Source organism: Salvelinus fontinalis, chromosome 6 (assembly GCF_029448725.1).
Source record: "Salvelinus fontinalis isolate EN_2023a chromosome 6, ASM2944872v1, whole genome shotgun sequence".
Taxonomy (NCBI): Eukaryota; Metazoa; Chordata; class Actinopteri; order Salmoniformes; family Salmonidae; genus Salvelinus; species Salvelinus fontinalis.
Window position 1 is genome coordinate 1,198,594 of NC_074670.1, and position 25,293 is coordinate 1,223,886.

At 49.7% G+C, this 25,293-nt stretch overlaps 1 protein-coding gene across 5 annotated transcripts in view; it reads right to left on the reverse strand.

Annotated features, from left to right (window-relative positions):
- LOC129856844 (DEP domain-containing mTOR-interacting protein-like) overlaps positions 1 to 25,293 on the reverse strand; it is a 102,137-nt gene that overhangs the window by 62,934 nt on the left and 13,910 nt on the right. For all 5 annotated transcript variants that reach the window (XM_055924564.1, XM_055924563.1, XM_055924562.1 and 2 more), the window contains one exon: positions 15,868 to 16,049. In XM_055924564.1, coding sequence (XP_055780539.1) covers positions 15,868 to 16,049 — 182 coding nt within the window. The remainder of the gene's footprint in view (positions 1 to 15,867; positions 16,050 to 25,293) is intronic.

The window sequence follows — 25,293 nt, forward strand, 5'->3', positions numbered from 1 at the left end:
GTATGAAGTGTTTCTGGTCCTGTGGTTTATAGAGATGGATTGAAATATTCCTCATCTGAGGTTTGTTTTTTTATCTCAGGAGGAAGTGTTCTCCTTACGTTAGTAGAGTGACAGTCCATTGCAATTTCCCCGTCTAAAAACATAGCAGTTACCACAGACACATTTCAACAATCCAAAGAGTCCATAATGATTCAATCATAACCAGGTCCGTAACCAAACAACAGTTTCTGATTATGTTTCGGCACCTGGTGCCCCAAAAGGGGACGATCAGGATTAAAGGGGGTTGATTATGTTTCAGCACCTGGTGCCCCAAAAGGGGACGATCAGGATTAAAGGGGGTTGATTATGTTTCAGCACCTGGTGCCCCAAAAGGGGTCGATCAGGATTAAAGGGGGTTGATTATGTTCCAGCACCTGGTGCCCCAAAAGGGGACGATCAGGATTAAAGGGGGTTGGTTATGTTCCAGCACCTGGTGCCCCAAAAGGGGGCGTTCAGGATTAAAGGGGGTTGATTATGTTTCAGCACCTGGTGCCCCAAAAGGGGACGATCAGGATTAAAGGGGGTTGGTTATGTTCCAGCACCTGGTGCCCCAAAAGGGGACGTTCAGGATTAAAGGGGGTTGATTACGTTTCAGCACCTGGTGCCCCAAAAGGGGACGTTCAGGATTAAAGGGGGTTGATTATGTTCCAGCACCTGGTGCCCCAAAAGGGGACGATCAGGATTAAAGGGGGTTGATTATGTTTCAGCACCTGGTGCCCCAAAAGGAGACGATCAGGATTAAAGGGGGTTGATTATGTTTCAGCACCTGGTGCCCCAAAAGGGGACGATCAGGATTAAAGGGGGTTGATTATGTTTCAGCACCTGGTGCCCCAAAAGGGGATGATCAGGATTAAAGGGGGTTGATTATGTGTATTCAGAACGCTTGTTGCCATGGTGTTGATTCACAAAGATCTAAATATCAGCTGACTAATTCAAATATAAATCGAACCAAACAACATGTTCAGTGACTCTAGGTTATGTGTATTCATCCGCCCAGTGGCTCTAGGTTATGTGTATTCATCCGCCCAGTGGCTCTAGGTTATGTGTATTCATCCGCCCAGTGGCTCTAGGTTATGTGTATTCATCCGCCCAGTGGCTCTAGGTTATGTGTATTCATCCGCCCAGTGGCTCTAGGTTATGTGTATTCATCCGCCCAGTGGCTCTAGGTTATGTGTATTCATCCGCCCAGTGGCTCTAGGTTATGTGTATTCATCCGCCCAGTGGCTCTAGGTTATGTGTATTCATCCGCCCAGTGGCTCTAGGTTATGTGTATTCATCCGCCCCGTGGCTCTAGGTTATGTGTATTCATCCGCCCAGTGGCTCTAGGTTATGTGTATTCATCCGCCCAGTGGCTCTAGGTTATGTGTATTCATCCGCCCAGTGGCTCTAGGTTATGTGTATTCATCCGCCCAGTGGCTCTAGGTTATGTGTATTCATCCGCCCAGTGGCTCTAGGTTATGTGTATTCATCCGCCCAGTGGCTCTAGGTTATGTGTATTCATCCGCCCAGTGGCTCTAGGTTATGTGTATTCATCCGCCCAGTGGCTCTAGGTTATGTGTATTCATCCGCCCAGTGGCTCTAGGTTATGTGTATTCATCAGCCCAGTGGCTCTAGGTTATGTGTATTCATCCGCCCATTGACTCTAGGTTATGTGTATTCATCCACCCAGTGGCTCTAGGTTATGTGTATTCATCCGCCCAGTGGCTCTAGGTTATGTGTATTCATCCACCCAGTGGCTCTAGGTTATGTGTATTCATCAGCCCAGTGGCTCTAGGTTATGTGTATTCATCAGCCCAGTGGCTCTAGGTTATGTGTATTCATCCACCCAGTGGCTCGGTGGCACATGGTGTTGAGCCACGAAGATCAAATCAGCAGCTCTCTGTGTGAGTCCATCAACCAGGAATGCAGTGATTGTGTGGGGCAACTGACCCAAAACAACCCACAATGTGGATCCATCCAGGCAGGGCTGCTATTGTTCTACAGTTCAGACATTTCAAGTATGCAGTGTGTGTGTGTGTACGCTGTCGGGTGCGCGCGCGTGCATGTGTGTATTGTTATGATGTGGGGGAAGGTTAGTGTTAGGACATAGACACACTACCATGGCACACTTCCACACTCCAACCCCAGGTGGCAGCGCCAACCGGGTCACGGCTGGGATCTGTCAAGCAGCCTTGATAATTCCTCAGGAGCGAGGTATCAAGTTGATTCTGAGAGGCCAGAAGCATCTCAGTCTTTGTTAATTTCTCTGTAGTTAGGCGCCCTCTCCTCTCTGTAGTTAGGCCCCCCCCGCCTCTCTGTAGTTAGGCCCCCCCCAGGCCTCTCTGTAGTTAGGCCCCCCCCAGGCCTCTCTGTAGTTAGGCCCCCCCCAGGCCTCTCTGTAGTTAGGCCCCCCCCAGGCCTCTCTGTAGTTAGGCCCCCCCCAGGCCTCTCTGTAGTTAGGCCCCCCCCAGGCCTCTCTGTAGTTAGGCCCCCCCCAGGCCTCTCTGTAGTTAGGCCCCCCCCAGGCCTCTCTGTAGTTAGGACCCCCCCCCCCCCCGCCTCTCTGTAGTTAGGCCACCCCCCCCGCCTCTCTGTAGTTAGGCCCCCCCCCCCGCCTCTCTGTAGTTAGGCGCCCCCCCCCCGCCTCTCTGTAGTTAGGCGCCCCCCCCCCCCCGCCTCTCTGTAGTTAGGCGCCCCCCCCCCCCGCCTCTCTGTAGTTAGGCGCCCCCCCCCCGCCTCTCTGTAGTTAGGCGCCCCCCCCCCTCTGTAGTTAGGCGCCCCCCCCTCTCTGTAGTTAGGCCCCCGCCTCTCTGTAGTTAGGCCCCCGCCTCTCTGTAGTTAGGCCCCCGCCTCTCTGTAGTTAGGCCCCCGCCTCTCTGTAGTTAGGCCCCCGCCTCTCTGTAGTGTATCTCAGAGCCTGTACTGAGCCAGCAGGCAGCAAGCAGTGCCCACACAGTACCATCCTGCTGCAGGCCGCTGCTGGCTTGTCTCTGATGACAGATAAGCAGCGTTGGGCCTGGCCGCTCCTAGGATGGGAGACCATTCTGATGTGCCACAGTCAAGAGAACCAGAGCTGATTATATTAGTGCTGAACACGTGACCATGACAACAAGGTGACCATGACGACAAGGTGAACACTACATGGGACTTTTCATCCAGTTGTAGCAAGTGGAATCACACAGTACATTTCTTTAGTGTGCCGTTCATCAGTTTCATTTAAAATGAGCTTTTCAAAGACCCCGTAATGATTGATCTTCCTCTCCATGTCAACTAGTTAATTACCAGTAATTATCCTCCGCGTCTGAATCAGTGTCAGATTCAGCGTTTAGCTCAAGTCAGGACAAGACACAGAGGCTGTGTCCAAAATGGCACCCTATTCCCTTTATGGGGCACTTATTTTGACCAGGGCCAATGGGGATCTGGTCAAAAGTAGTGCACTATAAAGGAAATGTCTAGGGTGCCACTTGGGATAGATCCTGAGACTGGGTTGGGAGCCTGGGCTGAAATGAGAGCAGAGGGGAGGGCGAGAGGAGGGCAGAGAGGAGGGCAGAGAGGAGGGCAGAGAGGAGAGTAGAGAGGAGGGCAGAGAGGAGAGTAGAGAGGAGGGCAGAGAGGAGGGCAGAGAGGAGGGCAGAGAGGAGAGCAGAGAGGAGAGCAGAGAGGAGAGCAGAGAGGAGAGCAGAGAGGAGAGCAGAGAGGAGAGCAGAGAGGAGAGCAGAGAGGAGAGCAGAGAGGAGAGCAGAGAGGAGGGCAGAGAGGAGGGCAGAGAGGAGGGCAGAGAGGAGGGCAGAGAGGAGGGCAGAGGGGAGGGCAGAGGGGAGGGCAGAGGGGAGGGCAGAGGGGAGAGCAGAGAGGAGAGTAGAGAGGAGGGCAGAGGGGAGGGCAGAGAGGAGGGCAGAGAGGAGAGCAGAGAGGAGAGCAGAGAGGAGAGCAGAGAGGAGAGCAGAGAGGAGAGCAGAGAGGAGAGCAGAGAGGAGAGCAGAGAGGAGAGCAGAGAGGAGAGCAGAGAGGAGAGTAGAGAGGAGAGCAGAGAGGAGAGGAGGGCAGAGAGGAGGGCAGAGAGGAGGGCAGAGAGGAGGGCAGAGAGGAGGGCAGAGAGGAGGGCAGAGAGGAGGGCAGAGAGGAGGGCAGAGAGGAGAGTAGAGGGGAGGGCAGAGGGGAGGGCAGAGGGGAGGGCAGAGGGGAGGGCAGAGGGGAGGGCAGAGGGGAGGGCAGAGAGGAGAGTAGAGAGGAGAGCAGAGAGGAGGGCAGAGAGGAGAGCAGAGAGGAGAGCAGAGAGGAGAGCAGAGAGGAGAGCAGAGAGGAGAGCAGAGAGGAGAGCAGAGAGGAGAGCAGAGAGGAGAGCAGAGAGGAGAGCAGAGAGGAGAGTAGAGAGGAGAGTAGAGAGGAGAGTAGAGAGGAGGGCAGAGAGGAGGGCAGAGAGGAGGGTAGAGAGGAGAGTAGAGAGGAGGGCAGAGAGGAGGGCAGAGAGGAGGGCAGAGAGGAGGGCAGAGAGGAGGGCAGAGAGGAGAGTAGAGAGGAGAGTAGAGAGGAGAGCAGAGAGGAGAGCAGAGAGGAGAGCAGAGAGGAGAGTAGAGAGGAGAGTAGAGAGGAGAGGAGAGCAGAGAGGAGAGCAGAGAGGAGGGCAGAGAGGAGGGCAGAGAGGAGGGCAGAGAGGAGAGCAGAGAGGAGAGCAGAGAGGAGAGCAGAGAGGAGAGCAGAGAGGAGAGCAGAGAGGAGAGCAGAGAGGAGAGCAGAGAGGAGAGCAGAGAGGAGAGCAGAGAGGAGGGCAGAGAGGAGAGTAGAGAGGAGAGCAGAGAGGAGAGCAGAGAGGAGAGTAGAGAGGAGGGCAGAGAGGAGGGCAGAGAGGAGGGCAGAGAGGAGAGTAGAGAGGAGGGCAGAGAGGAGAGCAGAGAGGAGAGCAGAGAGGAGGGCAGAGAAGAGAGCAGAGAGGAGAGTAGAGAGGAGAGCAGAGAGGAGAGTAGAGAGGAGGGCAGAGAGGAGAGCAGAGAGGAGAGCAGAGAGGAGAGCAGAGAGGAGAGCAGAGAGGAGAGCAGAGAGGAGAGCAGAGAGGAGAGCAGAGAGGAGAGCAGAGAGGAGAGCAGAGAGGAGAGTAGAGAGGAGAGTAGAGAGGAGAGTAGAGAGGAGAGTAGAGAGGAGAGTAGAGAGGAGGGTAGAGAGGAGGGTAGAGAGGAGAGCAGAGAGGAGAGTAGAGAGGAGAGCAGAGGGGAGAGCAGAGAGGAGAGCAGAGAGGAGAGCAGAGAGGAGAGCAGAGAGGAGAGCAGAGAGGAGAGCAGAGAGGAGAGCAGAGAGGAGAGTAGAGAGGAGGGCAGAGAGGAGAGCAGAGAGGAGAGTAGAGAGGAGGGCAGAGAGGAGAGTAGAGAGGAGAGCAGAGAGGAGAGTAGAGAGGAGAGCAGAGAGGAGAGCAGAGAGGAGAGTAGAGAGGAGAGTAGAGAGGAGGGCAGAGAGGAGAGTAGAGAGGAGGGCAGAGAGGAGGGCAGAGAGGAGGGCAGAGAGGAGAGCAGAGAGGAGAGTAGAGAGGAGGGCAGAGAGGAGAGTAGAGAGGAGAGCAGAGAGGAGAGCAGAGAGGAGAGCAGAGAGGAGAGCAGAGAGGAGAGCAGAGAGGAGAGCAGAGAGGAGAGCAGAGAGGAGAGCAGAGAGGAGAGTAGAGAGGAGAGTAGAGAGGAGAGCAGAGAGGAGAGCAGAGAGGAGAGTAGAGAGGAGAGTAGAGAGGAGAGGAGGGCAGAGAGGAGGGCAGAGAGGAGAGTAGAGAGGAGAGTAGAGAGGAGAGGAGGGCAGAGAGGAGGGCAGAGAGGAGAGTAGAGAGGAGAGTAGAGAGGAGAGTAGAGAGGAGAGCAGAGAGGAGGGCAGAGAGGAGAGCAGAGAGGAGAGTAGAGAGGAGAGCAGAGAGGAGAGCAGAGAGGAGAGCAGAGAGGAGAGTAGAGAGGAGAGCAGAGAGGAGAGCAGAGAGGAGAGCAGAGAGGAGAGCAGAGAGGAGAGCAGAGAGGAGAGTAGAGAGGAGAGCAGAGAGGAGAGTAGAGAGGAGAGCAGAGAGGAGAGTAGAGAGGAGAGCAGAGAGGAGAGTAGAGAGGAGGGCAGAGAGGAGGGCATTGTTAAATGCATCCCTCCGACTTCACTTTCACACAGAGTCTGAATGCTCAGATGAACACAGAGTCTGAATGCTCAGATGAACACAGAGTCTGAATGCTCAGATGAACACAGAGTCTGAATGCTCAGATGAACACAGAGTCTGAATGCTCAGATGAACACAGAGTCTGAATGCTCAGATGAACACAGAGTCTGAATGCTCAGATGAACACAGAGTCTGAATGCTCAGATGAACACAGAGTCTGAATGCTCAGATGAACACAGAGTCTGAATGCTCAGATGAACACAGAGTCTGAATGCTCAGATGAACACAGAGTCTGAATGCTCAGATGAACACAGAGTCTGAATGCTCAGATGAACACAGAGTCTGAATGCTCAGATGAACACAGAGTCTGAATGCTCAGATGAACACAGAGTCTGAATGCTCAGATGAACACAGAGTCTGAATGCTCAGATGAACACAGAGTCTGAATGCTCAGATGAACACAGAGTCTGAATGCTCAGATGAACACAGAGTCTGAATGCTCAGATGAACACAGAGTCTGAATGCTCAGATGAACACAGAGTCTGAATGCTCAGATGAACACAGAGTCTGAATGCTCAGATGAACACAGAGTCTGAATGCTCAGATGAACACAGAGTCTGAATGCTCAGATGAACACAGAGTCTGAATGCTCAGATGAACACAGAGTCTGAATGCTCAGATGAACACAGAGTCTGAATGCTCAGATGAACACAGAGTCTGAATGCTCAGATGAACACAGAGTCTGAATGCTCAGATGAACACAGAGTCTGAATGCTCAGATGAACACAGAGTCTGAATGCTCAGATGAACACAAAGTCAGAATGCTCAGATGAACACAGAGTCTGAATGCTCAGATGAACACAGATTCTGAATGCTCAGATGAAGAGTTCTGTTGAGCCTCTGACTACACGACAGGCTACAGTCTTTACACCAACATACCTACAACTCATTCAGACTGACTAGAGAAAACTCTCCAACTAGCCATAGAAAAGCCCTGTCTTTTTACCATACGGTCCATTGAAATAGAAATGTAGAAATCTATTTGAGTGACATGCTGCAGTGTTGAGGAAGTGGTTTGACCAAGTAAGTCTGAACCTAACAGCCCTCAAGCTCTCAAAGACATTATTAACAAGTCATAGAATATCTGAAGAGGGTTGATGCTGGTCTTCCCTCCTGCAGTAGTGTGTGGGCAGGATGCAGGACTGTAATACTGTACACATATCACCCATGTCTCCACCCTCTAGCTCCTGTTAAAGTTGCCGTCTGTGTAATGAGTGCACGACCCTGTGGGTGGTCAGGGCAGCCTCACCTTGCTTTAATACACTGGATCAGTGCTGTTGAGCAGTGGATGGAGGGATGACAGAGGGGGCGGGGGGGGAGAGAGGAGAAGGGGCGGGGGGGGGGAGAGGATGGGAGGCAGCAGGCTTTAAATCGGTGCGACAGATGGCCCTTCTAGCTACCACTGCATTCATTTATTGACAGAGAGACACAGAGAGCGAGACACAGAGAGCGAGAGACAGAGAGCGAGAGACAGAGAGCGAGAGACAGAGAGCGAGAGACAGAGAACGAGAGACAGAGAGCGAGAGACAGAGAGCGAGAGACAGAGAGCGAGAGACAGAGAGCGAGAGACAGAGAGCGAGAGACAGAGAGCGAGAGACAGAGAGCGAGAGACAGAGAGCGAGAGACAGAGAGCGAGAGACAGAGAGCGAGAGACAGAGAGCGAGAGACAGAGAGCGAGAGACAGAGAGCGAGAGACAGAGAGCGAGAGACAGAGAGCGAGAGACAGAGAGCGAGAGACAGAGAGCGAGAGACAGAGAGCGAGAGACAGAGAGCGAGAGACAGAGAGCGAGAGACAGAGAGCGAGAGACAGAGAGCGAGAGACAGAGAGCGAGAGACAGAGAGCGAGAGACAGAGAGCGAGAGACAGAGAGCGAGAGACAGAGAGCGAGAGACAGAGAGCGAGAGACAGAGAGCGAGAGACAGAGAGCGAGAGACAGAGAGCGAGAGACAGAGAGCGAGAGACAGAGAGCGAGAGACAGAGAGCGAGAGACAGAGAGCGAGAGACAGAGAGCGAGAGACAGAGAGCGAGAGACAGAGAGCGAGAGACAGAGAGCGAGAGACAGAGAGCGAGAGACAGAGAGCGAGAGACAGAGAGCGAGAGACAGGTGATCCTGCAGAAAAAGGTAGATTGGTTTAGTAATAGAGACAGAGAGACAGGTGATCCTGCAGAAAGAGGAGGTTGACTGGTTCAGTAATAGAGACAGGTGATCCTGCAGAAAGAGGAGGTTGACTGGTTCAGTAATAGAGACAGGTGATCCTGTAGAAAGAGGAGGTTGACTGGTTCAGTAATAGAGACAGGTGATCCTGTAGAAAGAGGAGGTTGACTGGCTCAGTAATAGAGACAGGTGATCCTATAGAAAGAGGAGGTTGACTGGTTCAGTAATAGAGACAGGTGATCCTGTAGAAAGAGGAGATTGACTGGTTCAGTAATAGAGACAGGTGATCCTGTAGAAAGAGGAGGTTGACTGGTTCAGTAATAGAGACAGGTGATCCTATGAAAGAGGAGGTTGACTGGTTCAGTAAGAGACAGGTGATCCTGTAGAAAGAGGAGGTTGACTGGCTCAGTAATAGAGACAGGTGATCCCGTAGAAAGAGGAGGTTGACTGGTTCAGTAATAGAGACAGGTGATCCTGCAGAAAGAGGAGGTTGACTGGCTCAGTAATAGAGACAGGTGATCCTGTAGAAAGAGGAGATTGACTGGTTCAGTAATAGAGACAGGTGATCCTGTAGAAAGAGGTTGACTGGCTCAGTAAGAGAGACAGGTGATCCTGCAGAAAGAGGAGGTTGACTGGTTCAGTAATAGAGACAGGTGATCCTGTAGAAAGAGGAGGTTGACTGGTTCAGTAATAGAGACAGAGACAGGTGATCCTGTAGAAAGAGGTTGACTGGCTCAGTAATAGAGACAGGTGATCCTGCAGAAAGAGGAGGTTGACTGGCTCAGTAATAGAGACAGGTGATCCTGCAGAAAGAGGAGGTTGACTGGTTCAGTAATAGAGACAGGTGATCCTGTAGAAAGAGGAGGTTGACTGGTTCAGTAATAGAGACAGGTGATCCTGTAGAAAGAGGAGGTTGACTGGTTCAGTAATAGAGACAGAGACAGGTGATCCTGTAGAAAGAAGAGGTTGACTGGTTCAGTAATAGAGACAGGTGATCCTGTAGAAAGAGGAGGTTGACTGGTTCAGTAATAGAGACAGGTGATCCTGTAGAAAGAAGAGGTTGACTGGTTCAGTAATAGAGACAGGTGATCCTGTAGAAAGAAGAGGTTGACTGGTTCAGTAATAGAGACAGGTGATCCTGTAGAAAGAGGAGGTTGACTGGTTCAGTAATAGAGACAGGTGATCCTGTAGAAAGAGGAGGTTGACTGGTTCAGTAATAGAGACAGAGACAGGTGATCCTGTAGAAAGAGGAGGTTGACTGGTTCAGTAATAGAGACAGGTGATCCCGTAGAAAGAGGAGGTTGACTGGTTCAGTAATAGAGACAGAGAGACAGGTGATCCTGTAGAAAGAGGAGGTTGACTGGTTCAGTAATAGAGACAGGTGATCCTGTAGAAAGAGGAGGTTGACTGGTTCAGTAATAGAGACAGGTGATCCTGTAGAAAGAGGTTGACTGGTTCAGTAATAGAGACAGGTGATCCTATAGAAAGAGGAGGTTGACTGGTTCAGTAATAGAGACAGGTGATCCTGTAGAAAGAAGAGGTTGACTGGTTCAGTAATAGAGACAGGTGATCCTGTAGAAAGAGGAGGTTGACTGGTTCAGTAATAGAGACAGGTGATCCTGTAGAAAGAGGTTGACTGGTTCAGTAATAGAGACAGGTGATCCTATAGAAAGAGGAGGTTGACTGGTTCAGTAATAGAGACAGGTGATCCTGTAGAAAGAGGAGGTTGACTGGTTCAGTAATAGAGACAGGTGATCCTGTAGAAAGAGGTTGACTGGCTCAGTAATAGAGACAGGTGATCCTGCAGAAAGAGGAGGTTGACTGGTTCAGTAATAGAGACAGGTGATCCTGTAGAAAGAGAGGGTTGACTGGTTCAGTAATAGAGACAGGTGATCCTGTAGAAAGAGGAGGTTGACTGGTTCAGTAATAGAGACAGGTGATCCTGTAGAAAGAGGAGGTTGACTGGTTCAGTAATAGAGACAGAGAGACAGGTGATCCTGTAGAAAGAGGAGGTTGACTGGTTCAGTAATAGAGACAGGTGATCCTGTAGAAAGAGGAGGTTGAATGGTTCAGTAATAGAGACAGGTGATCCTGTAGAAACAGGAGATTGACTGGTTCAGTAATAGAGACAGGTGATCCTGTAGAAAGAGGAGGTTGACTGGTTCAGTAATAGAGACAGGTGATCCTGTAGAAAGAGGAGATTGACTGGTTCAGTAATAGAGACAGGTGATCCTGTAGAAAGAGGAGGTTGACTGGTTCAGTAATAGAGACAGGTGATCCTGTAGAAAGAGGAGATTGACTGGTTCAGTAATAGAGACAGGTGATCCTGCAGAAAGAGGAGGTTGACTGGTTCAGTAATAGAGACAGGTGATCCTGCAGAAAGAGGAGGTTGACTGGTTCAGTAATAGAGACAGGTGATCCTGCAGAAAGAGGAGGTTGACTGGCTCAGTAACAGCTCTACTCCCTGCTGTATTTTAGTCTCTGTCACACAGAGGAAGCCCAGCAGCAGCAGCCTGTGTAGAGGACAGAGAGAGCGCAGGACAGAGAGAGCGCAGGACAGAGAGAGCGCAGGACAGAGAGAGCGCAGGACAGAGAGAGCGCAGGACAGAGAGAGCGCAGGACAGAGAGAGAGCAGGACAGAGAGAGCGCAGGACAGAGAGAGAGCGCAGGACAGAGAGAGCGCAGGACAGAGAGAGCGCAGGACAGAGAGAGCGCAGGACAGAGAGAGCGCAGGACAGAGAGAGCGCAGGACAGAGAGAGCGCAGGACAGAGAGAGCGCAGGACAGAGAGAGCGCAGGACAGAGAGAGCGCAGGACAGAGAGAGAGCAGGACAGAGAGAGCAGGACAGAGAGAGCAGGACAGAGAGAGCGCAGGACAGAGAGAGCGCAGGACAGAGAGAGCGCAGGACAGAGAGAGCGCAGGACAGAGAGAGCGCAGGACAGAGAGAGCAGGACAGAGAGAGCAGGACAGAGAGAGCAGGACAGAGAGAGCAGGACAGAGAGAGCAGGACAGAGAGAGCAGGACAGAGAGAGCAGGACAGAGAGAGCAGGACAGAGAGAGCAGGACAGAGAGAGCAGGACAGAGAGAGCAGGACAGAGAGAGCAGGACAGAGAGAGCAGGACAGAGAGAGCAGGACAGAGAGCAGGACAGAGAGCAGGACAGAGAGCAGGACAGAGAGCAGGACAGAGAGAGCAGGACAGAGAGCAGGACAGAGAGCAGGACAGAGAGAGCAGGACAGAGAGCAGGACAGAGAGCAGGACAGAGAGCAGGACAGAGAGCAGGACAGAGAGAGCAGGACAGAGAGAGCAGGACAGAGAGAGCAGGACAGAGAGAGCAGGACAGAGAGAGCAGGACAGAGAGAGCAGGACAGAGAGAGCAGGACAGAGAGAGCAGGACAGAGAGAGCAGGACAGAGAGAGCAGGACAGAGAGCAGGACAGAGAGCAGGACAGAGAGAGCAGGACAGAGAGAGCAGGACAGAGAGAGCGCAGGACAGAGAGAGCAGGACAGAGAGAGCAGGACAGAGAGAGCAGGACAGAGAGAGCGCAGGACAGAGAGCAGGACAGAGAGCAGGACAGAGAGAGCAGGACAGAGAGAGCGCAGGACAGAGAGAGCAGGACAGAGAGAGCAGGACAGAGAGAGCAGGACAGAGAGAGCAGGACAGAGAGAGCAGGACAGAGAGAGCAGGACAGAGAGAGCAGGACAGAGAGAGCAGGACAGAGAGAGCAGGACAGAGAGAGCAGGACAGAGAGAGCAGGACAGAGAGAGCAGGACAGAGAGAGCAGGACAGAGAGAGCAGGACAGAGAGAGCAGGACAGAGAGAGCAGGACAGAGAGAGCAGGACAGAGAGCTTCTAGTGGGTGTGCACGTGACATTGGTATGCCGCGCATGTGTGCAATACATGCCACCGGTGTGCGTGGGTGTGTGTATCTGGGTCGATGATTGTGTGTGCTGTGTGTGTGATTGGTGTGTGTGTATATCTGGGTCGATGATTGTGTGTGCTGTGTGTGTGATTGGTGTGTGTGTATATTTGGGTCGATGATTGTGTGTGCTGTGTGTGTGTATATCTGGGTCGATGATTGTGTGTGTGTGTGTGTGATTGGTGTGTGTGTATATCTGGGTCGATGATTGTGTGTGTGTGTGTGTGTGTGTGTGTGTGTGTGTGTGTGTGTGTGTGTGTGTGTGTGTGTGTGTTGTGTGTGTGTATCTAGGTCGATTCACACACACCGTTGTCCAGAGGTGAGCAGCTGCTCTCTGTCGGGAACACCCTGGCCAGAGACCAGAGGCATGACGTCCATCCGTCTCTGATCAGGGGTTCAGCCCCCGTAGTGGAACCACCTCTCAGCTGCAAAACCTTTCCTTGGCTGCAGTAGTACAGGAACATTCCTGTCAGGAGACTCAGGACATTCCCTCTGTAGCCATGCAGGTGGCCATGCCCTGTACATGAGTAACTGGTGTGACTTCCTGCTTTTAGCTCCTAGTGGAGCAAAGGGCCTATTGGAGATGTGATTCACCTCTTCAGTGTTCTACTAGACTAATTCCAATGACTGTCCTGTTACTATACAGAGAGGAATTCCACCAGGCCTGATAAGAGAAACCTTTCACTGTGTTCCTCCCCACTCCTGACCTTGGCCAACAGACCACAGCTGACCTCTGACGAAAGAGAGAGAGACTAACATCCCATAACGATCTACTGTGACCAGACACTCAGTCATGTCACCGTGACAACACAAGTCCTTTCAGTCAGTCATGTGAGCCAGACTAGGGCACATGATAAAATAGCACCTTATTCCCTATACTGGTTTTGACCAGAGCCCTGTGCCTGTCATTTGAGAATCATGGGGCAGGAAGCACGCGTTTCTCACAGATAAATGTGACGTGTTTTTTTTTTATGAAACTGGTTGTGTGATAAAAACATATCCAACGTTAACTCAATCTTCTGTGAATGTGAAATACTAGGAGCCAAGTAAAAGTCTCTGCTAAACTGTGTGTGTGTGTGTGTGTGTGTGTGTGTATGGGTGTAAAAACAGGACAGATCCAATCCAAGTGGGTGATGATGATACCAGTATACCGTTGATCACAGAGTGGTCCCTGTCTGAGCAGAGAAGACACCGTGTTCCCTGACTGAAATAGGATCCGTACAGCATTCCCTTTGGAAGGGAAGGACCCAATGTGACTGCCCACCATGTGTTAACATCAACACTCCCAAGTCTCCTCTTTCACCTAACAAAGTCAACTTAGAAATTACAGCGCCATAGAATTAAAGAAGCAACTGACAACAGAGCAAAGTGTTATTACCACGATAGGTAATTATTGTGTAATTACCATTTGACCGTATTATTACCATATTACCATGTAAATCCTCAGTAAATACCAGGTAGGGATAAATAGTAGACTAGTAGGAGAACAGCATGAGCCAAAGATATATCTTTCATAACTGCTTCAGTAAAAATGGTCTATAATTACATTCGCTGAGGGAAGTGGTTCCCAAACTGCAGGACTAAACTGACTCAGGACTCAGAGAGTCATGTCATTTCATCAGTGTGACAGGTGGGGTACTGACCGTGACCTTACGTTAGTCGGGGTACTGACCGTGACCTTACGTTAGTCGGGGTACTGACCGGGACCTTACGTTAGTCGGGGTACTGACCGGGACCTTACGTTAGTCGGGGTACTGACCGGGACCTTACGTTAGTCGGGGTACTGACCGGGACCTTACGTTAGTCGGGGTACTGACCGGGACCTTACGTTAGTCGGGGTACTGACCGGGACCTTACGTTAGTCGGGGTACTGACCGTGACCTTACGTTAGTCGGGGTACTGACCGTGACCTTACGTTAGTCGGGGTACTGACCGTGACCTTACGTCAGTCGGGGTACTGACCGTGACCTTACGTCAGTCGGGGTACTGACCGTGACCTTACGTCAGTCGGGGTACTGACCGTGACCTTACGTCAGTCGGGGTACTGACCGTGACCTTACGTCAGTCGGGGTACTGACCGTGACCTTACGTCAGGTGGGATACTGATCGTGACCTTACGTCAGGTGGGATACTGACCGTGACCTTACGTTAGGTGGGATACTGACCGTGACCTTACGTTAGTCGGGGTACTGACCGTGACCTTACGTTAGGTGGGATACTGACCGTGACCTTACGTTAGTCGGGGTACTGACCGTGACCTTACGTTAGTCGGGGTACTGACCGTGACCTTACGTTAGTCGGGGTACTGACCGTGACCTTACGTTAGTCGGGGTACTGACCGTGACCTTACGTTAGTCGGGGTACTGACCGTGACCTTACGTTAGTCGGGATACTGACCGTGACCTTATGTTAGTCGGGGTACTGACCGTGACCTTACGTTAGTCGGGGTACTGACCGTGACCTTACGTTAGGTGGGATACTGACCGTGACCTTACGTTAGTCGGGGTACTGACCGTGACCTTACGTTAGTCGGGGTACTGACCGTGACCTTATGTTAGTCGGGGGTACTGACCGTGACCTTACGTTAGTCGGGGTACTGACCGTGACCTTACGTTAGTTGGGGATACTGACCGTGACCTTACGTTAGTCGGGGTACTGACCGTGACCTTATGTTAGTTGGGATACTGACCGTGACCTTACGTTAGTTGGGATACTGACCGTGACCTTACGTTAGTCGGGGATACTGACCGTGACCTTACGTTAGTTGGGATACTGACCGTGACCTTAAGTTAGTTGGGATACTGACCGTGACCTTATGTTAGTTGGGATACTGACCGTGACCTTACGTTAGTTGGGATACTGACCGTGACCTTACGTTAGTCGGGGATACTGACCGTGACCTTACGTTAGTTGGGATACTGACCGTGACCTTACGTTAGTTGGGATACTGACCGTGACCTTACGTTAGTTGGGATACTGACCGTGACCTTACGTTAGTTGGGATACTGACCGTGACCTTACGTTAGTTGGGATACTGACCGTGACCTTACGTTAGTTGGGATACTGACCGTGACCTTACGTTAGTTGGGATACTGACCGTGACCTTACGTTAGTTGGGGTACTGACCGTGACCTTAAGTTAGTTGGGGTACTGACCGTGACCTTAAGTTAGTTGGGATACTGACCGTGACCTTATGTTAGTTGGGATACTGACCGTGACCTTACGTTAGTTGGGATACTGACCGTGACCTTACGTTAGTCGGGGATACTGACCGTGACCTTACGTTAGTTGGGATACTGACCGTGACCTTACGTTAGTTGGGATACTGACCGTGACCTTACGTTAGTTGGGATACTGACCGTGACCTTACGTTAGTTGGGATACTGACCGTGACCTTACGTTAGTTGGGGTACTGACCGTGACCTTATGTTAGTTGGGATACTGACCGTGACCTTACGTTAGTTGGGGTACTGACCGTGACCTTACGTTAGTTGGGGTACTGACCGTGACCTTATGTTAGTTGGGATACTGACCGTGACCTTATGTTAGTTCGGATGTCTCAACACAACTAAATCAGACTGATGAAAACGCTCCTTCCACTCACCGTGCTGCATGATCCCGTGTTCTAGAAGCCTCCGTCCAAGATGCTCCGCCTCCTCTCGGGTCGCCATCTCTCCCTCCGCCAGCAGCCAATCAACAAGCTCGGAGGCCACCAGCGTCCGTTCAAACGTCTCACCCTCTTCTTCCCGAGTCGCTAGGATGGACGTCTCTGTGTTCATCATGAGCCTGTTGAGAAGGACAGATTTAGATACAGACTACTTTATAGGATGTGTAAATCAGGTGTTTTATACAGACTACTGTATACGATGTGTAAATCAGGTGTTTTATACAGACTACTTTATAGGATGTGTAAATCAGGTGTTTTATACAGACTACTGTATACGATGTGTAAATCAGGTGTTTTATACAGACTACTTTATACGATGTGTAAATCAGGTGTTTTATACAGACTACTTTATACGATGTGTAAATCAGGTGTTTTATACAGACTACTTTATAGGATGTGTAAATCAGGTGTTTTATACAGACTACTTTATACGATGTGTAAATCAGATGTACGTTGTCCTTTTCCATCCTGTTTCAACACAATAACAGACTTTTCCCCATCAACCTCTAAATAGTTATCTGTGCAGGCTTTTGCTCATCCGACCAATCACACACCTGATTTAGCTAATGAATGATTAAGTAAAACCAGGTGTGTTAGCGTAGGGCTGGACTCAAAACCTTGCTGATGGGTAGTTCCCATGTCCCCAGGAGGAGGGCAGCTTGGCCACCCCTGTACTATTTATAAAGCTGAACTACCAGGAAGAGCACTAGGACTTCAGGTCAACCAGTTCAGTTAACCACAGACCCCTCCTACTGAGTGATCCTGGTACAAGATGTCAGTTAACCACAGCAGCCTCCTACTGAGTGATCCTGGTACAATATAGATGTCAGTTAACCACAGCAGTCTCCTACTGAGTGATCCTGGTACAAGATGTCAGTTAACCACAGCACCCTCCTACTGAGTGATCATGGTACAATATAGATGTCAGTTAACCACAGCAGTCTCCTACTGAGTGATCCTGGTACAAGATGTCAGTTAACCACAGCAGTCTCCTACTGAGTGATCCTGGTACAAGATGTCAGTTAACCACAGCAGTCTCCTACTGAGTGATCCTGGTACAAGATGTCAGTTAACCACAGCACCCTCCTACTGAGTGATCCTGGTACAAGATGTCAGTTAACCACAGCAGCCTCCTACTGAGTGATCCTGGTACAAGATGTCAGTTAACCACAGCAGCCTCCTACTGAGTGATCCTGGTACAAGATGTCAGTTAACCACAGCAGTCTCCTACTGAGTGATCATGGTACAATATAGATGTTAGTTAACCACAGCAGTCTCCTACTGAGTGATCCTGGTACAAGATGTCCGTTAACCACAGCAGCCTCCTACTGAGTGATCCTGGTACAAGATGTCAGTTAACCACAGCCCCCTCCTACTGAGTGATCCTGGTACAAGATGTCAGTTAACCACAGCAGTCTCCTACTGAGTGATCCTGGTACAAGATGTCAGTTAACCACAGCAGTCTCCTACTGAGTGATCCTGGTACAATATGGATGTCAGTTAACCACAGCAGTCTCCTACTGAGTGATCCTGGTACAAGATGTCAGTTAACCACAGCAGCCTCCTACTGAGTGATCCTGGTACAAGATGTCAGTTAACCACAGCCCCCTCCTACTGAGTGATCCTGGTACAAGATGTCAGTTAACCACAGCAGTCTCCTACTGAGTGATCCTGGTATAAGATGTCAGTTAACCACAGCAGCCTCCCACTGAGTGATCCTGGTACAAGATGTCAGTTAACCACAGCAGTCTCCTACTGAGTGATCCTGGTACAAGATGTCAGTTAACCACAGCAGCCTCCTACTGAGTGATCCTGGTATAATATAGATGTCAGTTAACCACAGCAGCCTCCTACTGAGTGATCCTGGTACAAGATGTCAGTTAACCACAGCACCCTCCTACTGAGTGATCATGGTACAATATAGATGTCAGTTAACCACAGCAGTCTCCTACTGAGTGATCCTGGTACAAGATGTCAGTTAACCACAGCACCCTCCTACTGAGTGATCCTGGTACAATATAGATGTCAGTTAACCAAAGCAGTCTCCTACTGAGTGATCCTGGTACAAGATGTCAGTTAACCACAGCAGCCTCCTACTGAGTGATCCTGGTACAAGATGGATGTCAGTTAACCACAGCAGTCTCCTACTGAGTGATCCTGGTACAAGATGTCAGTTAACCACAGCACCCTCCTACTGAGTGATCATGGTACAATATAGATGTCAGTTAACCACAGCAGTCTCCTACTGAGTGATCCTGGTACAATATAGATGTCAGTTAACCACAGCAGTCTCCTACTGAGTGATCCTGGTACAAGATGTCAGTTAACCACAGCAGTCTCTTACTGAGTGATCCTGGTACAAGATGTCAGTTAACCACAGCACCCTCCTACTGAGTGATCCTGGTACAAGATGTCAGTTAACCACAGCACCCTCCTACTGAGTGATCCTGGTACAATATGGATGTCAGTTAACCACAGCAGTCTCCTACTGAGTGATCCTTGTAGAAGATGTCCGTTAACCACAGCAGCCTCCTACTGAGTGATCCTGGTACAAGATGGATGTCAGTTAAACACAGCAGCCTCCTACTGAGTGATCCTGGTACAATATGGATGTCCGTTAACCACAGCAGCCTCCTACTGAGTGATCCTGGTACAAGATGTCCGTTAACCACAGCACCCTCCTACTGAGTGATCCTGGTACAAGATGTCAGTTAACCACAGCACCCTCCTACTGAGTGATCCTGGTACAATATGGATGTCAGTTAACCACAGCAGTCTCCTACTGAGTGATCCTTGTAGAAGATGTCCGTTAACCACAGCAGCCTCCTACTGAGTGATCCTGGTACAAGATGGATGTCAGTTAAACACAGCAGCCTCCTACTGAGTGATCCTGGTACAATATGGATGTCCGTTAACCACAGCAGCCTCCTACTGAGTGATCCTGGTACAAGATGTCCGTTAACCACAGCACCCTCCTACTGAGTGATCCTGGTACAAGATGTCCGTTAACCACAGCAGCCTCCTACTGAGTGATCCTGGTACAAGATGTCAGTTAACCACAGCACCCTCCTACTGAGTGATCCTGGTACAAGATGTCAGTTAACCACAGCAGCCTCCTACTGAGTGATCCTGGTACAAGATGTCAGTTAACCACAGCAGCCTCCTACTGAGTGATCCTGGTACAAGATGTCAGTTAACCACAGCAGCCTCCTACTGAGTGATCCTGGTACAAGATGTCAGTTAACCACAGCAGTCTCCTACTGAGTGATCATGGTACAATATAGATGTCAGTTAACCACAGCAGCCTCCTACTGAGTGATCCTGGTACAAGATGTCAGTTAACCACAGCAGTCTCCTACTGAGTGATCATGGTACAAGATGTCAGTTAACCACAGCAGTCTCCTACTGAGTGATCCTGGTACAAGATGTCAGTTAACCACAGCAGTCTCTTACTGAGTGATCCTGGTACAAGATGTCAGTTAACCACAGCAGCCTCCTACTGAGTGATCCTGGTACAAGATAAATATCCCAAAACGACAAGGGTGGAATCCCAACAGACAGAGAATACACGTGCCATGTTTGGCACACACACACACACACACACACACACACACTAGGTAAACATCAGACCCGTGTGGAAACAGGTGGATCTCTGATGGGAATATACAGTATGACCAACGCAGTGAAAACTATAATGTACATGTTACTGCTTGTATTGAGACGAAGGCAGACCACGTCATCATGGTGTGGCTACAGTATAGCGTGTTTTCGCCAAGGCGGGGCACCGATTCTTTCTTTACAACTTAATTCCTCTTTCCATAGAATGCAAATGACGTGTGACTGTTTGAAGTTTCACCGCCTTATCACGGAGTCAACTAACCCACCCATTAACCTCACGTTAGTCTGGAAGCTTGACGTGTGGAAGATCAACACGCCGACATCTGACCCACACACATCCCAAATAGCACCCTATTCCCTATATAGTGCACTACTTTAGACCAGAGCCCTATATAGTGCACTACTTTAGACCAGAGCCCTATTCCCTATATAGTGCACTACTTTAGACCAGAGCCCTATTCCCTATATAGTGCACTACTTTTGACCAAGGTAAGTAATAGTGTTCCTTCCAGAAGGCAGCGTGAATCCACATCTGATCTAAACCACCTAGGCAGGTCTGGCCAGTCAGTAAACAGGACCACTCTGCAGCTTTAGAAGCAGGTATTATGCTGTTAGTATACATCCACTACTGTAAGGTTTGATACACATGGATGTTTTAGCGTTTGTTAGCCAAACTGCACCACTCCTTGTTCTTGTCAGTTTTGAAAGATCAAGACACACGGTTAATCATTTTGGACCTCCCTGCCATATGTTGCTCTGCTTGTCTTTCTCTCATAACACCTGGAAATATTTTAAATAGATGCTCAAAAACCTACACTCTTAGAAAAAGGGGTTCCTAAAAGGTTCTTCAATGTCCCCATAGGAGAACCTTTTGGTTCCTGGTAGAACCCCTTTGGGTTGTTATTAGACAAAGACAAGCAGAGCAACATATGGTAGGGAGGTCCAATATGATTAACATGTGTATGTGAACAATAACATTTGATTGATCAGAAAACTACAGACGGGTCATATAGGTCGCTGTAAATCATTTCCTGTATTAGTCATCTCAGGGATCCGACTCCAAAACGTCACAGAGAAACAATTTCCGGTATTGCTCACCACTAAACAGTCGACAGACATGAAATCATAAAATTACACTAAAAACTGTAGGTCATCACCAAATACTTGACAATAACAAGCCACGCGTTAAAAGTGGCGTAGTTGTCCTTTAATGTACAGTAAATATGCTCAGCTGTTAAGCTACCACAGCCATCACATGGATGTCTTGAACTTAACTGGGACACGCAACCGGTTCTATCCTACATACACGCTGCGTCCCAAATGACAACCGGAACACAAGTGTGCAAAACATTAGGAACACCTTCCTAACAGCCTCAATTGGTTGGGGCATGGGACTCTACAAGGTGTCGAAAGCATTCCATGTTGACTTCAATGCTTCCCACAGTTGTGTCAAGTTGCCTGGATGTCCTTTGGGTGGTGGACCATTCTTGATACACACGGGAAACTGTTGAGCGTGAAAACCCCAGCAGCATTGAAGTTCTTGACGCGCCTGGTATCTACTACCACTCCCTGTTCAAAAGCACTTCAAGCTTTTGTCTTACCCATTCAGCCTTATTTTACCTTTATTTAAGGCAAGTCAGTTAAGAACAAATTCTTATTTACAATGACGGCCTAGGAACAGTGGGTTAACTGCCTTGTTCAGGGGCAGAATGACAGATGTTTACCTTGTCAGCTCGGGGATTCGATCTTGCAACCTTTCGGGTTACTAGTCCAACGCTCTAACCACTAGGCTACCTGGCGCCCCTCAATGACATACACAATCCATGTCTCAATTATCTTAACTCCTTCTTTAACCCGTCTCCTCCCCTTCATCTACACTGACTGAAGTGGATTTATGAAGATGACATCAATAAGGGATCATATCTTTCACTTGGTCAGTCTGTCATGGAAAGAGCAGGTGTTCCTAATGTTTTGTCCACTCGGTGTATTCCTATCTAGTGCCCTTAGAGCTCTGGTCAGAAGTAGTGCACTGTGTAGGGGATAGGGTGCCGTTTAGGGTGCCAACACTGTCTCCTGTGACGGTCAGACTGTCAGCTTTAGCCCTGCTAGCCCAACTGGCTCTGGTCCAATCACTGCAGATCAGCAGTGTGTGTGAGAATTCATAATAGCATTAGTTTGTATTAAAAACCTTTGCAATGTTTCTTTATGATTTCTTGGGCTACGTTTGTAAGAAGTTTCAAACCTGGTGTTGAAATGAATGCTGTTGTTCATCTTTGATTTTATGATAATAATTCACAAAGACAGACTATAGCCAAGTTATTCCTAAGAATCAGTAACACAGAATATATAAATCATTATCGACTTAGAATGGAGAGTGGAAAACATAAAGTGTGCCGTATATATTAAAGGGAAAACAAGTGTCTGAATCACGCCAAGGTCTGAGCTCCATCCTTCAAAAACAATTATTTGTATTTCTTATCAACAGAACAGTAAATAGAAGTTTGCAGCGTTTGACCCGGCTGGTATCAAGATATAAAACTAAATCAGGCACAGCAGGATTACACTACTGAACGGTCCACAGAAAAGCCTGTCCACATTCAACTCCATTCAATTCCACTCCATTCTGTTCTGTTCAATAAACTTTATTCATCCCAAGCGGGCAGTTAGACAGTGACAGTCATGAGTCAACCCATAACAGGATACATGGATACTGTACCACCCTGGGACAGGAGCCCTGCTCGCTGTACACTGTTAGATATACACTGTAGACTGTACTACCCTGGGACAGGAGCCCAGCTCGCTGTACACTGTTAAATATACACTGTAGACTTCCCAACGTTTAATCACCACTGTAGACTTCCCGACGTTTAATCACCACTGTAGACTTCCCAACGTTTAATCACCACTGTAGACTTCCCAATGTTTAATCACCACTGTAGACTTCCCAACGTTTAATCACCACTGTAGACTTCCCAGCGTGTAATCACCACTGTAGACTTCCCAACGTTTAATCACCACTGTAGACTTCCCAGCGTTTAATCACCACTGTAGACTTCCCAGCGTTTAATCACCACTGTAGACTTCCCAGCGTTTAATCACCACTGTAGACTTCCCAGCGTTTAATCACCACTGTAGACTCCCCAGCGTTTAATCACCACTGTAGACTTCCCAGCGTTTAATCACCACTGTAGACTTCCCAGCGTTTAATCACCACTGTAGACTTCCCCATGTTTAATCACCAATGTAGACTTCCCAACGTTTAATCACCACTGTAGACTTCCCAGCGTTTAATCACCAATGTAGACTTCAATGTTTAATCACCAATGTAGACTTCAATGTTTAATCACCAATGTAGACTTCCCAACGTTTAATCACCACTGTAGACTTCCCAACGTTTAATCACCACTGTAGACTTCCCAGCGTTTAATTACCACTGTAGACTTCCCAATGTTTAATCACCACTGTAGACTTCCCAATGTTTAATCACCACTGTAGACTTCCCAGCGTTTAATCACCACTGTAGACTTCCCAGCGTTTAATTACCACTGTAGACTTCCCAGGGTTTAATCACCAATGTAGACTTCCCAATGTTTAATCACCACTGTAGACTTCCCAATGTTTAATCACCACTGTAGACTTCCCAGCGTTTAATCACCACTGTAGACTTCCCAGCGTTTAATCACCACTGTAGACTTCCCAGCGTTTAATCACCACTGTAGACTTCCCAATGTTTAATCACCACTGTAGACTTCCCAGCGTTTAATCACCACTGTAGACTTCCCAGCGTTTAATCACCACTGTAGACTTCCCAGCGTTTAATCACCACTGTAGACTTCCCAGCGTTTAATCACCAATGTAGACTTCCCAGCGTTTAATCACCACTGTAGACTTCCCAGCGTTTAATCACCACTGTAGACTTCCCCATGTTTAATCACCACTGTAGACTTCCCAGCGTTTAATCACCACTGTAGACTTCCCAGCGTTTAATCACCACTGTAGACTTCCCAGCGTTTAATCACCACTGTAGACTTCCCAGCGTTTAATCACCAATGTAGACTTCCCAGCGTTTAATCACCACTGTAGACTTCCCCATGTTTAATCACCACTGTAGACTTCCCAGCGTGTAATCACCAATGTAGACTTCCCAGCGTTTAATCACCACTGTAGACTTCCCCATGTTTAATCACCACTGTAGACTTCCCAGCGTTTAATCACCACTGTAGACTCCCCAATGTTTAATCACCAATGTAGACTTCCCCATGTTTAATCACCACTGTAGACTTCCCCATGTTTAATCACCACTGTAGACTTCCCCATGTTTAATCACCACTGTAGACTTGACAACTCCTTCAAATGAGACAAGTGGAAACATTAAACTGCTTGTGAAGGAGGAAGGAGGAAGCAGTCGCCACCATTAACACCACACAGGCCTGGGCTAAGGAGACCACCCTGCTTGTGAAGGAGGAAGCAGTCGCCACCATTAACACCACACAGGCCTGGGCTAAGGAGACCACCCTGCTTGTGAAGGAGGAAGCAGTCGCCACCATTAACACCACACAGGCCTGGGCTAAGGAGACCACCCTGCTTGTGAAGGAGGAAGCAGTCGCCACCATTAACACCACACAGGCCTGGGCTAAGGGCTGAGACCACCCTGCTTGTGCAGGAGGAAGCAGTCGCCACCATTAACACCACACAGGCCTGGGCTAAGGAGACCACCCTGCTTGTTGTGAGAAGGAAAGGTTTGCCTTGTTGATTCTCCAAAGTGTTCGTTCACCACCCTCTAAACACTATAGGCCCATTTACCAGGCAACCAGGAAGTAAAGTGTATCTTCACCCTGGTTGTTCAGTCAGGAAGACAACAGTCAGTCAAACAATGTGGTTAAATATCCCCTTGAGATTGTCCCCGTTGACTTATCCCGTTGTTTCCAGACTGGGCACAACAACAATACAACAGCTCTTCCTGTACTGGGAACTTGGGCTGGGATTCCAGGACACACACACATTGCACAGGTAGTTTGTAGCTGTGCTTGTTTGAATCGCGGCCCCAGTCTCTAGTCTGGTGAGTGTGAAGACTGAGGTGTAGCCTGCATACTTCCACTAAACCAGGCTGTGTGTCCCTCTACCATGGTGACTACATAAATACACCCTAACACTGGCCCTGCCTGTCTTCCTGTTACGCCACACACAGCTCAGGGAGAGGATGGCTCAACCACCACAGGAGCTGGAGCAGGAGCAGGAGCTGGCACAAAGAAGGTTTCTGTGGAGGGGGGCAGAGAGGCCAGCCCGAGGAGAGGGGGCAGGGAGGCCAGCCCGAGGAGAGGGGGCAGGGAGGCCAGCCCGAGGAGAGGGGGCAGGGAGGCCAGCCCGAGGAGAGGGGGCAGGGAGGCCAGCCCGAGGAGAGGGGGCAGGGAGGCCAGCCCGAGGAGAGGGGGCAGGGAGGCCAGCCCGAGGAGAGGGGGCAGGGAGGCCAGCCCGAGGAGAGGGGGCAGGGAGGCCAGCCCGAGGAGAGGGGGCAGGGAGGCCAGCCCGAGGAGAGGGGGCAGGGAGGCCAGCCCGAGGAGAGGGGGCAGGGAGGCCAGCCCGAGGAGAGGGGGCAGGGAGGCCAGCCCGAGGAGAGGGGGCAGGGAGGCCAGCCTTAAAGAATAAACTAAGAGAGAGACATTCTTACTGCGTAGTCAGGTCGGTAGTAGCAGCCAATACAAGATGCCTGAGGGTGAATTTCAACATACCGCCTTCCAAACCTGT